Genomic DNA, 16,895 nt, shown 5'->3' with positions numbered 1-16,895 from the left:
GTTGGTACCTTCAAATTAACCCTATATGTACATAGGGAGTGGGTCCTCTTCAAGAGAACCCGCCATGCTTCACCTCAACGTTTCTACAGTAGCCCAGAATAGACAAACGGCTCTGGAGGGTGATTTAATTAACAAGCATAATCGCTATTTTACTTGTAAACCCCGACTAACAAAGTAACTAAAAACAATTAACAAATCTATCAAGGAATCTAACTTAACACCTGGTAACTTAGTGCTAGCTTAGGACGATGTCGTGTTCTTTTTTTAATTCACCTGGTACCTTGCTTGTCGTAGCTTCTCCTACGTCGTCGGAAAAAGGGAGGGAGGAACTCAGTTGGGTGCCACCTGCGACCTCCCCGCTAGAGGCCACTAAAACCTACACACCAAGTCTTTAAAAAGCAAAGCATAAATTACATTCATGTCATTTTACTGCTTAATCATTGCTTTCCAAACCCAATGTAAGGTTTTAATTTCAACATTTAACATGTGATGGTTCATAGGAGACAGGAAAAGACCGCCATCAAAACCATATTTTTTTTCATTTTTATTTCTTCAATGCGTAATACCATAGGACAGAGTTGTAAGAATGGAGAGCTTATATCTCAGTCAACATTTGCCTCATAAGGAATATATGATTTATATTAAGAAAAAAAAGAAATAATATATAAAGTTTGCATTCGTGTTGTTAGGGATAGGAAAGGAGAGAAATGTACAAGGAAGGAGGCACCTATACCCCCAGCTGGATTCAAACATTCCGAAAGAAGTAGAAATTACAAAATGAACAAACTGAATTTGACTTCAGAGGCAATCCAGCAACGAGTGGCAAGGTCTTTTATTTTGATGGAAGTTCTGTTTTTTCGTAAAACAAATTAAAATAACATTTACAAGACAGCTACCATTCCATTCAATTCCTATTAAAACGGAGAGACAGAGAGAGATAAAGTGAGCGAGAGAACCGATCTTTTTTTCTTTTATTCAACTGCATCTGGCCCAAGGTCACTCTAGGTGCATCTCCACCGTCCTCCATATTGATAGTGTACAACTTTTATTTAAACACCCTCTAGATTTCCTGTACATCCAGCCATTAAATAAAACAGGAAACAAAAGGGGACAACCTCAGTTTCACTTTTTTTTTTTTCCGGATTCTGTGTGTGAACTAACCGTGTGTGAGAAATTGTAAAAAAAAAAAAAAAAAGGCCACGCCCCTGGAACGACGCTGTACAGACGTGTGCACCCGGCGACCGCACAACCAATGATATGGCAAAGTCAACACAAGACTTTTCTCGGTCCCTCCCCGGCCTTTAATGATTACGGAGCCGAGGGCGGTTGGAGGAGGGGGGGGGGGAGGGAAGGGGGATACGGCTGGCATGCGTCTCCCAGTCTACAAGATGAACTTCCCTAGGAAGAATCCGATGAAGATGGCCGCTATGACGACGAGGAGGGAGGGCAGGGAGGTGCTGCTGCCGCTTTCTCGGCCCAGGAGGGCGCTCGAGTTTGAGGTCATGTGGTCTGAGCGGGCGGCTCTCCTCATTCTGACGCCGTCGTCCTGTAAAACGGAGAAGACCACTCAACGGGACATTTACACACCAAGGAGGAGAACAAGGATACACACCAGAATGACGAATAACAAAAAGGCCACCGTTTATATTGGTTTCGGCATCAAAAGTGTTAGGATTAACACAAACGCCGACGCCATACTTTCATATAGAGAACCCCCATTGGAAACACGTTAAGCAACCCGCGCTCTGGGGACGCTCGCATGGCGCCGTTCAGCCGCCGGCTCCCAACCTTGAGCTTCGTGTTCTCCTCCGCCATCCTGCTCATCTCCGTCTGCAGCCGCTTGCACTCGGTCATCACCCTCTTCATCTCCGGGTCGTCGGGCGCTCCCCCGCTGGGCTTGGCCGCCGCCATGGAGGTCAGGGGCCCGTCAGACTTGGCCGAGTTCAGCACCGGGGTCGCCTTGGTGTCCTCCACGTCGTTCTGCTCCGGGGGGGGGGGGCAGGGCAGAGGAGGAGATGAAGTCAGATGCAGCGCTGCCAGGGTCCCGAGTGGGGAAAGACAGACAGAGTGGCAGAGAGGGAGGGGGGAATAGTGTCATGGGCAGCCTGGGCCAAGGCCTGGGAGTAGGGCCCCGCCACATCAGAGAGCACTGGGAGGGAATCTTCCTCCAAGACCTCGGTCTGATGTGGCTTTGTTTGCACGACCAAACAACATGAGGGCATGGAGTACAAGAAAGCAGAAAGGGGCGGGGGGGGTGCAAAACAATCTGGCACAACACTAAAGCAGTCCCAAACTCCGCTTCTAGGAACCTAGACGGATCCAAACACGGTCACAGGATTAAGACCGTATTGGCGACTAACCCGACTCTCACGTTCGAGCGTCGACCTACCCCTGACCTGCGTCTCAAAGCCTACCTGACCGTGACCATTAGACAGACCTTCTGCTGCTTCGTCCTGACACTAGCCCCGTGGCCAGGCCCAGTCCTGGAGCCCCACCAGTAGTCGCCGCTGGGCAGCCCATAACGGCTGCTGCAGAGCGCCGGGATGGGCGGCGGGCGCGGCTCGTCCTGCGCGCTGGAGACCCTGGCCTGTCTGAATGTGGTGGCTAACTCTGCTCCTGCTCCTCTGAAGAAGGCGTCTGTTCTCAACTGATCACAACAGGATTAACGTCCGCTTGTCTCTCGCTACACAAAGGCTACTTCGGTGGTAGGAAATACTTTCGCCTATACACGTATGCAATTGAAAAAGTAAACTTGAAGTGCTTGACAAAAGTATCTGGGGTCGTTTTACATTATAAGTGAGGGTACCCGTGTATCAAACCCCTAAAACCAAGGGGGCCTTGACCGACAGTTGAAGCTAGTGGGGGTCCTGGTAATCCAGATTGGGAACCTACCTGCTAATATCCCTGTTTCTAGTATCCCTGTGTCTTATAAACTGTAAGGTATTATTTTCTGCTGCCCTAAAATGGCATTGGGTAAAATGCCAAATAGTGTAATGGTTATAATGAAGCTAGCTTCTCTAATAATAAATAATTTGTGATAGATGTTCGAGGTCCATACTTCACAGTAAAATAAATCACCATCTTAACAGAGTTTAGAGCTCTCAAGTGCGGGCGGGTTTGTAGTCGTGACCTTGAATTAAGTCTGTGTACACATGGACGTCATCCACTCCAATCTGTAGACCACTCCCTCCATCTGAACAGACTTGCTTACCACTTTATCGTTTTCAGAAGGAAGCTCAAAGACGCATCGCAGCTTGGAATCCATGAGATCATCGGGCTTCGCATCTTTCCACTGGTGGAGGAGGGAAACGGCCATGTTATTCATCAAGCCAAACTGCTAGCAGCTGGATTCCATCGCAGCACATGCATGCACAGAAACGTACACTTGTGTGCTGCCTGCCTTCAATTTACATTCTACGCCACCTTGAATTTCTCTGCGGTTTTCTCACAATTAAGAAAGCCACTGCATCTCTGCACATTTTCAACCGGCATATTTTCAAACACACGACAGGTAAAAAAAAAAAAAAAACCCCCGTCTATTAGAGGTAATGCAAACTCTATTTTCTGCGAGACCATAACATCCTGGTTACAAAGTCATTATAACCACATACATCTCTAAGATGGCATCCGCTGGGAGTAGCAAACAATTGGAAAATAGGACATGCATGAATAGTCCAAAATCAGGCTTCCGAGGAATCACACAAAGGTCAAACAAAAACTGTCATCCTCATGAAGCCCTTCCAGTTATTATTGATTTTATATTTAGCTTTCAAATCAAGTGATGCAAGATATAGACAGAGGGCTACAGTCCAGACCGCCTGCGCCGCAATGTAGACTAGTGAGTATTTGCTGACATCTGGTGGACAATAGCGGAACACACAGTAATGCGCAAGTGTTGGCCAAGCAGTCCCTTTGGGTGATGTAGCATATCCGTTGTCTAGATCTACCTCAGTATCTACCGCTACAGGAAGTGGTGGACTAAAACTGAATGCAAAAAAAAAAGAAGTGCATCCAGTGAATGTTTCAGGGCAGACGCGGTTAAGATTTGTAGATTTTGCTTCAGTCATACCAAACGAGACAGGGGGAGAATGTAGTTTGACAACATTTTTGCAAAACATGAATGCTTGATTTACTTTTGGAAACTCGTTTAAAAGTGTAACCGCATTTGGGGACTCGTTTAAAAGTAAGCTAAAAATGGACATTTCTTGTTTAGTGGAAGATTATTTAAAGCAATAGTAAATAAAAGCCACTTACCAAAGCATCCATGTCGGTCACATTCGCTGGAGCAAAGATTGTTTGCACCATGAATTTATGTTTACTCTTCTCATTTGGGTCGTAATCAAAGGGCTGTAGCATAACTGTGAAGCAAACACAAACACAAATCTATTTAAACAGTCCATTTCACACAGGAACCTAATCAAAATCACACTTCTAATCAACAGTAGAAATCGACGTACAAGCAAAAATACCATCTGCTGTTTACGGAGCTTTTCAATCTACCTTGCTACAAACATGCTGTGTCGTTTCAGCTCTCATGACCCAACACCGAAAGAAAGAATTAACCATAACCATTAAACTAAACCTGTAGCTCTTAAAAGGAGAACTATGCTATAGGGCGTGTAGATTGTGACAACCATTTTCAATGACAGACTCCATTTTAGGAGCATAGGAATGTTGGTTATTGTTTTGGTAGTAATGTTGATGATGATGGGGAGACATTGTAATGTTTAAAACTCCCACAACGTTTCTCATTTAATTAAACACGCCATTGTTTTCTTCTTATACAAATCAATCATTTGCGGGCCTTTTTAATGTACTGCAATTACTCTAACATTTTCTTTGGAGTGTTTACGTTTGCTGTAAATCAAATCAAAATGCTCGACCTGCAGGGGAGAGTCTACATGCTGGGCATCCTGACAACCAAGGGCTTCCCAGCCCTCTCTGTACTATGGTCTGGTTCTCACAGACCGGTTGCACAACAAAGAGGAGGATGGCTGATAACCTGAGTCATACCATATTATCCTTTTTGTTTCTGTGAAGAAAGGCTGGTTTCCCTTTTCTAGATTCCTTCATTACATTTGATTTGTTTCACTGGATGGTTTTAGAACTTGACACAATCCAATCTTTGCCAAACCCATATTGGCTCTATATATTTAAATGTTCAGGGAGAGCGATCATTATTTATCAATGTTCTACATTTATTGAAGACCACTCCCACTTTGACAACACTGACAGTTGTTTCCTTCTCAGCCATTCTGATCTTGCTTTTACGTTTCTGGATCACGGCGTTACTGCATTACTCATCAAAATATATCATGTGATCTTGACTTGATCAACATACAGACTGTAGGACGGTTCGTTCTTGATGTGGCAAGCTGTGGTTCTTTTTTACTTGCCAAACCCAATAGGGTGGGACCCATATCCAATGTGCTTTCAATAGAGATTCTCTACAAGCCCTCTGGAAGGACTAACCTGTATCCAGTGGTGCATACATATTGAATATACAGGTGTGTATATCGGTGTTGGTAGACTCTTTATGAAAAGCGAATGAGGGTATGTGTTTGCTTCAAACTACCCTAAGGGAATATTTGCCATGGTCTGAAGTTTATAAAATAGCTAGTGTTACAAACAGAGGTCGAGCTTAAGTATTTTGGGCACTAGCAAGTCACGTCATGAGGTTTTAGTTGGACTAGTGATTGATTATCAGCCAGGTTGCATTTCTGCATAATAGACGCACTTAAAAATCACTGATAAAAAAATGTTTCCCACGCTCTTACAGCACCTGATCCTCGCCCAGTAATTTCCAGGCTACAAATATGCAATGATTGCAAGGGGTATACCCTTCCTATGGCTTGGTCATTATGTTATCAAATAATTGATGTAAAAAGGCAATGCCAAGACATTCAAAGCCATTATAAGTTACGTCATTCTAGGCCTGAAGAAGAAGTAAGACACAGGGAAAACCAGCGGAAATGTTTCTCTTTTGCACCACTCAGCCACAGCCAACAGATGTCCAGGCTGCGAGGTTATAGGGATGAGGGTGCCACTACTCACCGGAGATGGTGACGGTGGCTCCGGGTTCGATGACGCCGCTGTTCGGCCGCACACAGTACCGACGCGGCGCAGTCGTCTTCACTTTGAAACATACTCTTCTGTCTGAGGGGTTTTTCAATTTGAGGTTTGTGGTGACGACATCTGTGAAGGGACCTGCAGGACAGGGGATCGCAGAAGGAATGTTTAATTAATAATACATGGACCGTGTGCACCTAACGAGCCAGTGCTAGAGAAAACGGAATCCATTTCACAGCATACACAGTTCAGATCCACCTTCACAAAAAACGATGGTGAATAAAGATGGATACTATGTGCCTATACCAACCACTGGATACCAATAGTATTGTTAACGGTGACCCTTACTTCTCAACAACTTGACGACCAATAACTTAAATGTCAACACATTGTTGAAAAGGCTTTGGAGAATTACATTTTCCAGATAATGTCCACGGAAAGTGTTGCATATAGCCTTTATGTCGTTTAACTTAAGATTCCTAAGGGACATATTAATTAGTTGGATACAAACAGTACCTGGACGAGTCTGGTTAGTTTTACTGTAAATGAAGGACTGAATTTCCCAAACATGATATACCTGGCTTCTACTATTAAACCACTTCCTTAAAGCACGTTTTAGCTTCAGAATGGGTCCCATTACGGAACAAAGATGGTGGGCTTTCCTTTTGGCGATTAAACGGCATTAACACACTAGAATTGAATGTTCCGTCTTCCCACTAAATAACTACTGAATTTGTATAATTTGAACATTAAAAACCTGCAGAACAATGTGGCAGAATCGAATGACATGACAACTTGACACCCAAAGCTGTGTTGAGATGCATCCTCCAGCTAAGCTCCAGCTTATACAAGCAGTTTTATTTCTTATTCTGTGCCCCAAATCATAAAGATGTCTACTCTAATGCCCACTTTGGAAATGAAGGGCTGCCTTGACCGGCACAAATATTGTATAAGACTTTAAGCCTTCACCATCTTGTGACAGGGTCTGCTTCACATTAGGCCCTGACCTGAACTAGTGACTGACAACACAGCCCAGCTATAATGGGCCTGCTTTGATGGACCATGGCCTGTCCACAACATTGAATCATAAGCCACCCGAAACTCAATCACAACAATTAGCCCAGGAGCTTCAAAATAAGCTGCAAGCTAGCCAAGGATACATGACCCGTGATGAAGGACATGGAACATTCAGTAATAATATATTGTACCGTCATGTTTAATTCAGTCCGATCAACATTGTCCTCTTGAAGGGACAAACAACTTATGTTTTTATGTTGATGATACAAGTGACGAAATAAAATACCATCTGCCTGCATTTAGTGTTTATATAGGTACTAATGCAAAGCCATTAGGGAATGAGAATGGACTCAAACAGATGTTTGGGTCAGAGGTTTCCGGTGTATTATGTAGTACGCACCAGACCACAACATCAGTAGTAACACTAAGTTGTGCTGGATAGAACAATTTAGGACTTTTACTTTATATATTAAATTATGCTCTGTTGATATATTCAATTTTCTAAAAATGATTCATTTTAGACCATATCTTATTATACAAATATGCTGGACCAGGGAAACTTGATTTCTGATCATTGAGAGCCGCCTCTAACTCAATAAACCGACGAGGTAGTGGTGGCCAAAATACTTCAGACACACACCTATTTGCTCTACGTACACTCATCTACTGTTGAGAAACAATAAACAGATCATAAATAAAAATGTTCACCTAACCAACCTTTTGTCATTTTTCTCCCATGCGTGTGGGAGTAACACCGAATAATGACTAGCGCAAAAATGAATAGGCATGTCGTACTTGTGTCCATCCATATTTTACCCTCATTTTGTCAACATATTTGTTCTCTTGCGCTGGGGAAGGTTTGGACCTGTATGCTCAAATACGGAGCGAACAAGGGCCATTCTCCACACCCTATGCTCCGAGATAAGACGCAATGCATGACCAGCTCAGAAACGACCCACCCAGTGAAGGCCGACATGTACAGTTTGGAAAGGAGTTCTGCTTGCAGCAACATAGGTGCCCAACAAAGAGGTATTCATACGCAAACCAAGCCAAAGGTCAGCTCTGGTGTGGTACCTCGGTTTGAGCACTTTGACTAAACTGACCTTTTCACTGAAGTGAAAGCAAAAGCTACAATCCCTTGGATGGTGATGGAGGGTTACACAAGGTTGAATACGAGGGCAATTGAAAAGTAGACCCGGCCAATCAATTAAGACGTAATACTGTAAAGATCCAGACATGGAAATTAGCTCATTGATTCCGTGTGCTTCGCAAATACAATTAAGCAGGTCTCCAGTCTGTTCACATCAACAATTGATCCCTCAAAACCAAGCCATGGCCTTACGATTAAAGATTATAATAGTCAGTGTATAGGCATACCAAGAGGACTCGTATGAAGCTTGAAAAAGACAAAGCCTCTGAACACCGTGCGGAGACGCCCACATAGCGTGCACACGTGTATTCACTGCAAGGTGCAACCTTTCCTCAAGCCGCACTACCGCGTCCCTCTCATCGCTGCCGAGTAAAGGTCCCCCAGGCAAGTGGGACACTAAAAATAACAAGCAGGGAAAGGAAGGCTGCCCCCTCTGGCTTGCTGGAGGAATCCCAGCAGAACCTCTAAAGCAGGGCAGCTCCAAGATATACAGACAAATTTAGATCCATCTCTGGAACCCAAGATGAGCTGTGGCCAACCATCCTCCTGCCCATATCGTCTTGCCTCAGGGACAACCTGTCAGAAGTTATTGACTCCTTGTCTTTGAATAAAACGTCAACAATTCTGTCATCTCGGACTAGCAATTGTCATCATTTGACTTAGCTTCAGATTCTTAGCACAAGCTGCTTGTGCCATAGTACAAATGGGGTATGAAACAATTGTTTAGGACAACATTTTCTACAAACTCTAACTCCACGTACTTATTGCAAGTGGTGACCTGACCAGCTGATTGACGATTTGGCAGAAGAAACCTTGCGCTCAATTTGCCTGGACTTCTCCATGGTCATGTGTCATGACCATGGAGTTATGATGACCATGTGTCATTGCCTGACTATTGCAGGTAAAGGTTGAACGCATTGACAGGAAAGGAAACGTCAACCGTGTGACAAACATTACACAGAGAATTGTTTTATATTGACAACAAGTCTCTAATGAAAAATAAGGAGGTTCAAGACTTGATAACAAACCTTGTATTTCTTAGCCGTTATATCAACGAGTGACAAAACGCAAGTTCCTCTGAAGGATTCTTACTCCCATTTATTGGACAGCACTTTTTTCTTTTTACCTTCACCTCCGTCATCTCACCTCCACCATCCAAATATTTACAATCGAGTGAACTGATTCATTGCTGATACAAAAGCACTTCCCAGAGGTTGTATAGATAACACTGTGGGTCAATTTGGCCAGCTCAATTCAACGGAATTCGGTGACAGAAATCGGAAATTGTGTGGGAGACGAAATAACGCAGGTTCATTTTTACTCAATTACTTTCTTTATGGTTCACGATTCCAACATTAAACAAAGCAACATAAATGGCACTATATAGTACTGTTGGTCATAACTGAACTGACATATGTCCATTTGTTCAACATGACCATTGGATGGAGTTAGCTTAAGGGCTAGTCAACTACTTATTCATGACTGGCAATGGACACGTAACAAGTGGAGTAAGGCAGTACCAGAGGAGCAATAACTTAACCTGGTACTCACGACACATCGACTGTCTTTTCTCTGTGACTGGACTATATGTAAATAGAACAAAAAAAGGCTAAGCAGTGTAAATATTAACTTAAATTCTGGTTAAAGAGAGACGGCTAGTCAACGTTAGCTAGCTAGCTAAACATTAGCTCCCACTGACATGTCATAGGTTCAACAACCACACTAATTCATAATTTATCATTCATAATGACTTGACGTGGCTGGCTCTGAAAACGTGACATGATCTCATTTGTTACACAAGTTAACCCCTCGTAAATGTCCAGGTTAAATGAAATAATGATCACGGGGAAAGCTAAGTTTGCAGTACAACTGTGGCCAACACTTGTAAGCAGTGTACTGTTCCCGAGGCTTCATTTCAATAGCTTAAAGTTCCTCTTCACTCGTATAATGGCAATCAAACGAGTGACTCATTAATAAGACCCTGCTTTTTCAGGAGAAAAGCCTAAATCCAATTGAGGCAACCAATTGATCGTGCTAACAGGCTGTGCTACCAAGACTGGGGTGAGATGGTATTCGTGCCCCGGTATGTGCTTTTAAAAAGGAATGGGAGCTATATCTGCCAACGTATCTTCTTGTTCTAAATTCATGGGCGTCCCAAATCATTGCCGCTCATCATCCCTCTGGATGTGACTGTCAAGCCTGCGAGAGGAGCGTATGTCCGGGTGTCCACGTCACTACAGCTCGAGGATCCATACGGGCCGCTTCCTCCTCTGCTAGCTTAAAATGGCGCTGAACGCTAGCTAAGGTTAGCCAGGCAGCTAGGAAACTCAGCGAAGGGAGTGTTAAATCATTATACCGTGGTAATGCTCCAACTGTACCACCAAAGACATGCTATTAGACCGACGAGCACACGTACGTACCTTTAAATTTCAGGTCGGCAGGGGGGTCAAGGATGAGAACTTGCTCCAACTTTGACATTTTAGCTTGAGGATGCACTTAAATGCGATATCGGGGAGCCACTGACAAGTGGAAATCCTAGATCCCTTGCCACTACTGAGTCAAATGCTGACTGAGCTCTGCGAACGAGCATGTGGGTCCAAATACTTGAGCGCGCGCGTGCGCGACCTAGCTGCGCGTTCGCTGTGTTGACGACGCCGACGACTGCTGTAATGAGTTGTCGTCTGGTGTGCATAAAATAAGATCACCCAGGGTCTATATTAGTTGTTTGGATTTAATAAAAAATAATGTTCTTACAGCTGTATGGATCTGTGATGCAAAAGGTAGCCAACACATTCAACACTAGAATGCTTCTCTAAGACTATTCTGCATAAAAAGTAGAAAATAAACGCAAAGAGGTGTTATTTTCTGTGTGCTTTCTACTGTTGAGTGTTGGGTGTAATTCCGTGTTGACATGGAATTAGTAAAAGTTGATAGCCGGAACTGTAAGAGGATAACCATAGCCAGAAATATTATTTACATTTTATTACACAGATTAAAGTACATTTTTCAATCTGGTCTTCTGAGAATACAGGATAACATGGTGACATACTGAATGGCTTAAATTGTACCTTCAAGGCGGATTTGTGTTTTACTCTGTAAAGGCCCAAATACATGCATCCTTTAGTATTATGCTCTGTTATCCCCAGTAAACAACATGTCTTTAGTAAGAGCACTTGTGTGGAATTAACTTTAACACTCTGGCAATTTGAATCTATTTGAATGGCAGGAAGTTAGATAGTCGCATTAGATCTTTCTGTAATATTAAGGCAGGTATCATGATAAAATAAGGTCTACCACAGATTGGAATCACCATTGAAAATTGGGAGAGTAAGCATTTTAGTATACTTGTAAACATCCATCAAAAAAAAGATACAAAACCTGACACTAATTCTAAAATGTTTTATCAGTTGAAAAAAGTGCTGTTATAAAGTGTTCCAATAATAAGGCACTGATAATTAAGTTTAATTAATAATTAAGTGCAACAACCCCAATGCCTCTGTTGTGACCATACCAGGGTACAGTTCCACAAGAGGCCTTTCACTGTATAAAAACATCGTTTTTAACAACGTTTAAGTGATGAACACATGACCAATTGGAATGGGAAGCTACCGCTGGTTAGGGATTTGTATGCTAGCCATATTCCGCTAAATGTCAATAATTAGATGCATGAATAGCTCCAATAAATCCAACCAAATCACCCAATAATTGAGTGACACAGTGCAAGATCAATCAATGAAAAATGTATAGAATGGACATTCCAACCATTTAAAATGTTGTCTTCTGCTTAAAGTACCTTATTTAGCATTTAAAGTTATGTTTTGTAATAACAATAATACTAAATGAGATATGCTCAATACTACTGCAACCACAACTAACCAGATAAACCAGTACATTTACACCAATCCTACAGCTATGCATGCAAACTAACGGAATGTTAAATGCTTATGGCTAGACAAAAATACAGCAGTGTGGTCATTTAAAAACATCATGTTGTAGTTCATATATGAAACCACCGGAGGGAGACAAACAACTGAATGTGAATCAATTGAATGTGAATCAATACTCTTGTCACACACACACACACAAAAACGCAGACACACACACACGCAAAAATACCCAGCAATCAACGTGATACCTTGGTTCTCTGCAAGACCAGACAGTTGGTGTCCACCGCTCCCTTCTCCTGGAAGCAAGGAATGTGTGTGTTGCTGCCTGCATGCATAGCGGATGGAGCTCCACCAGGTGCTGCTAGACTAGGAGCTAGTCTAGCAGCACCTCCTAGTGGACGGTGGGGGTTGTTGGGTGAGCTTGAAAGACTCGTTGCTCTCCACGTCAGGGTTTTGCAGGGGTGGGATCTGCTTGCCTGAAAATATGGAAAAGGCCCTTGATTAGGTCACGGGCGTCATACAACATGCGTGACGTCGCAGAGTAGGCTTTAAGTGCACAATTGAGTTTGGAAGTAAATGAGGACCAATGTGGTAATCGAAACGCAGAGGAATGCAGAATTAGTCTAAAATATAATAATAATAATAATAATAATAATAATAATAATAATAATAATAAATTGGATTTATATAGCGCTTTTGTCGCACCCAAAGTGTTTCACAGAGGACAATACAACAAATAAATAAATAAATAGAAAGAAAGAAAGAAATGCAAAGTTGATGGGGGGGGGATGTTCTAGGAGTAGGCAGAGGAGAAGGTGTTGAGATGGGACTGAAGGATGGTGAGGGACTCGGAATCGCGGATAATAGAATGGAATAGAATGCAGGAAACCTACTGATCTTCTGGAAGAGTTCCTCAACGTTGACAGCGTTTCTAGCACTAGTCTCAATGAAAATTGCCGCAATGGACTCTGCAAACTCCTTTGCTTCCTTCATCGGCACTTCCCTGTACAGCAGCGAGAGAGAATGAGAGAGAGAGAGAGAGAGAGAGAGAGAGAGAGAGAGAGAGAGAGAGAGAGAGAGAGAGAGAGAGAGAGAGAGAGAGAGAGAGAGAGCGAGAGAGGGAGAGAGAGAGAGAGAGAGAGAGAGAGAGAGAGAGAGAGAGAGAGAGAACACACAGAAAGAGGAAACAGTGAGAGTAAATACATTTCTGTTGTGCGGAATTTCCCCAGTGATGAACAGGCCGGGTTTGAGCCCTTGATGTGAACGTGAACTCTCTCGTAGTTTGTCTCCCCCCCCCTGCTCAACTCAGGTTCTGGTCGGAGGTTACCTTAGCTCTGCTAGGAAGCTGTTGCAATAGGTCTGAATACTGTTTTTTGATAAACAAATAACGGTTAAAGCTGCAATCACAAATAATAGTGTTGATAAAGTGGTGTTTGATTGGGACCCATGAGACCTAATCCAAACTCAGTTTAACGGAAACCATGTGGTGCAAGCAAAAGATAGCTCATAGACGTAATTCAAAATAGATATTTTGCATTACAATAGGAATCCACTGAGATCTGGAGGGTGTAAGCTCCAGGAGAGATGTGACACTAGATAACCAGGAAACAATATGTGTGTGTGGGTTTTGACCTATGTGCGTCTGTGTTTACTGGAGAAAATCAAAACATGGATAATTCTGACCCTGAGGGCTATCAAAGCTAATTCGATATAGATGTGGGCACATGGCCAGCTTAGAAGTTACCGCATTCAATGACAACGGCACCTGTGCTGGATGGTACAGGATGTAACTAATAAGTAGTGTGGCAGAAATAGACTGAAGACTGCAGAGCAAAGCGGAAACGCTTCTTCTAAGTCCAAAATAGACCCAGGAACCAACACACCTCAACCAAACAAGTGGTCGTGGATCCCAGTATAAAGTAACGAGACAAAAGAGAAGCAATCCCACCTGATGTCTCCAAGGTCGTTTTTGTTCCCGGCTATGGCGACAACAATGTCCTCCGGTCCATGTTCCTTCAGCTCCTTCACCCACCTCTTCAGGGTCTGGAAGGAGTCCTTGCAAGTGGAGGAAATGAGCAAATGAGGGGCGAGCTTAAAGGTGTCATATTATACCACCGATTACCACAGATTTTCAAAACGGCTTGTAATGGCTAATCACACTCAAACCTGGTGGTATTAAATGTCGCCTTTAAGATGGATTTGAGCATGGGGATTTGAGCATGATAATTTGTTAAGATCTGAAACATTATGACGTATTATCCAAACACTGATGGATTGTGACTATGTTACGCTTATAATTGCAAAATACTTGTTCACTTTTCGTTGTTTACGCTCATTACGGATGGATCGTAGCTAACTGAAATCATGGTAGAGGGTGGCCCTTCCTTGGTGTTTTGTCATAAGGATCGCTACGTCGCCGTACCAGTTTAGTTATCTCCAAAACTCACTGACTCAGTGACCACTTCCGTGTCGTTTTGAGATAAGGATCGTAATGTTGCTCTTACCAGTTTAGTAATGTCATAGACGACGACCGCAGCAGCCGAACCGCGGTAGTACATAGGAGCTAGCGAGTGGAACTAAGAAAAGAAACATCATATTATTTAAGAGAAAGATATCAAGCAATATAGCAAGTAATGTGTGTACACATTAGAACTTTAATTCAATCTCCTGCATTTCAACAATGAATTATCAAAATGACCTTAAGTAACCTAGCCCCTAGATAAAAGATCATACTTTAAACAGCATTCTGCCTAGTCATGAATCCACGATCTAAAGACAATTTATACAAGGACAGTGAAAATGATTTCAAATATGCTTAATATTCTGTAATATATGCTATATATATATATATATATATATATATATATATATATATATATATATACAATAAGTATGCTCACAATGTACGAATACTTAAATAATCTGAAATAATTGAGAACTCAACTCATGTTTAAAAATGAGTTGCTGTGTTGTTATTGCTATAAAGAACACACCCTTTCCTGTCCAGCAGTGTCCCAGATCAGGTATTTGTGGAGTTCCTGCCCAAACGGCACTGTCTTGGTGAGAAACGACGCACTGTGAAACATAAAGATAATTAACTATACTTTTCAACACAATGTCATGCAACAGTCCCACAGAGCAGTGATTCTGAGGTACAACACAGGATTGAAAGTGTGCCTTAATATATATTATTCTAGTTTCTCCATCCTGCATTCTTAGATGAATTGTAAACAAGATGTTATGTAATGTTAAACCAGATTTTGTATTGAGTACTGACTACATTCCCGAGGGAGCTTATTTTTAACTGACCTACAGATATAACCTGTTTCCCAATTTTTCGGAAACAATACAACATATAATAGTAGAACATAACACAATAACATTCTCTCTCTCACTCAGATATTATGCCTCTACCTATGCCTAAGATAATTAGCATCAGAGAATACCCCCTAATGATATAAGGTCCTACAATCAGAACCTCTCAGAAAATAAAGAAAATATAAATTATATATTTGAGACATAAGCATGTAGATGAAAATAAAAGAATAAATATGAATCTTTGTTTTCTCAATTATGGTCTATGGATAGTTCCATGCAGAATAAGCAGGGTAGTATGTATACAATAAATACATAAGGACAGATGAAGTCCTTTATGTAAATAAGATGCATGCCTGACTATGTTCTGTATATGTTTCAGGCTGACGATATAGGATGGCCTATGGTCCATCATTTGACCATATGAGGCATATCTGCTGCGTAAATTGATTGATAGACTACACATGACTAATACCCGAGGGAAACCCGAGTAATAGTTGTCTTACCCGATCGTTGGACTTATGTTGTGGTCAAAATGGTCTTGAACAAAACGGCATACAATACTTGACTTTCCAACTCCTGTGTCCTAAAAAAGAACGAAAAGGTTGCAAAAGTGAAAACGTGATTCATTGGTCATTTTGGGTCACTTTTGTCATACGACTGTTTTTTGGATATAGGAACTATTTTATGTGCTTATGAGGCACATACAATAGTTTTGGTGGAGTTCTTCATCTCGCCCTGTATCATCGTATTTTTAGCACCGTTGTGGGTGAAGTTAGGCTCCTTGCCACATGGCACACTTAAAAACCACGATTTTGCAAACACAGCAAGAACGATCTTCTTCTTGCAACTAGCCGGATGATGACGTCATGGTGGAAAACAAAAACTCGTACAAAAATGCAAAGAAGAGACACAGTCATCAAGAGACGAGTCCAGTTGATTCAAAATTTAAGTAAAGCTAGTCCAAACCACCCTAACAGATGTTTAAGAGGGACATATTAGCCTCTTCAAATGACCGATAGACCCGATATAGCCTTCTTGGGCGAACCATCATCAGAGATCAGATCATGTTTTCCTAACTTTTAAAAAATACGGAAATGAACGAAAAACCATCATGGAGACAGATTCGAAAAATCTCACCACATCAATCGACAGTAACCCGTCGATTGATGTTTCAACGTTATGCTGCTATCGAGAAGCGGTAGGCGCACAGAAAAAGAGTTTGCAAACTTCTCTTCAAACATGAACACTTACCCCCAAAAGACAGACCTTGAGCTCCCTTATCGCCATGTTAAAGCAATTCGATCATATCACTGAAGATGTGCTTAATGCCTTTGTCCAGCCATGATTTTCTTTTCTTGGATAACAAAAAAGGAACCCAGCCCCTATACAAGAGTGACCATCTTTAACCTAATGGAATATAACGGAACTCAGCCGGAGCAGGGGCAGCGTCTCAC

At 42.2% G+C, this 16,895-nt stretch overlaps 2 protein-coding genes across 4 annotated transcripts; both read right to left on the bottom strand.

Annotated features, from left to right (window-relative positions):
- Positions 1 to 526: 526 nt before the first annotated feature.
- LOC307085459 (vesicle-associated membrane protein-associated protein A-like) lies at positions 527 to 10,814 on the bottom strand. Its single transcript, XM_079750265.1, has 6 exons — positions 10,657 to 10,814; positions 6,055 to 6,207; positions 4,255 to 4,358; positions 3,212 to 3,292; positions 1,789 to 1,980; positions 527 to 1,546 (listed from the first exon to the last, which is right to left on the bottom strand). The coding sequence occupies exons 1-6, from the start codon at positions 10,712 to 10,714 to the stop codon at positions 1,382 to 1,384; spliced, it is 753 nt and encodes a 250-aa protein (XP_079606391.1). The 5' UTR covers positions 10,715 to 10,814; the 3' UTR covers positions 527 to 1,381.
- Positions 10,815 to 11,228: 414 nt separating this feature from the next.
- rab31 (RAB31, member RAS oncogene family) lies at positions 11,229 to 16,840 on the bottom strand. Of its 3 annotated transcripts, none has more exons than XM_079750856.1 (7): positions 16,693 to 16,840; positions 15,945 to 16,024; positions 15,117 to 15,198; positions 14,628 to 14,699; positions 14,072 to 14,178; positions 13,017 to 13,126; positions 11,229 to 12,599 (listed from the first exon to the last, which is right to left on the bottom strand). In XM_079750856.1, the coding sequence occupies exons 1-7, from the start codon at positions 16,726 to 16,728 to the stop codon at positions 12,502 to 12,504; spliced, it is 585 nt and encodes a 194-aa protein (XP_079606982.1). In that variant the 5' UTR covers positions 16,729 to 16,840; the 3' UTR covers positions 11,229 to 12,501. The 3 variants fall into 3 exon arrangements, with proteins under 3 accessions (XP_079606982.1, XP_079606983.1, XP_079606981.1); XM_079750857.1 differs by having other exon boundaries at positions 16,708 to 16,836; XM_079750855.1 differs by lacking the exon at positions 16,693 to 16,840 and adding an exon at positions 16,147 to 16,231.
- Positions 16,841 to 16,895: the final 55 nt, after the last annotated feature.

This window comes from Pollachius pollachius (assembly GCF_949987615.1).
Source record: "Pollachius pollachius genome assembly, chromosome: 14".
Lineage (NCBI taxonomy): Eukaryota > Metazoa > Chordata > Actinopteri > Gadiformes > Gadidae > Pollachius > Pollachius pollachius.
Note: the sequence above shows the minus strand (reverse complement) of the source record. Positions and strands in the feature narration are given on the sequence as shown.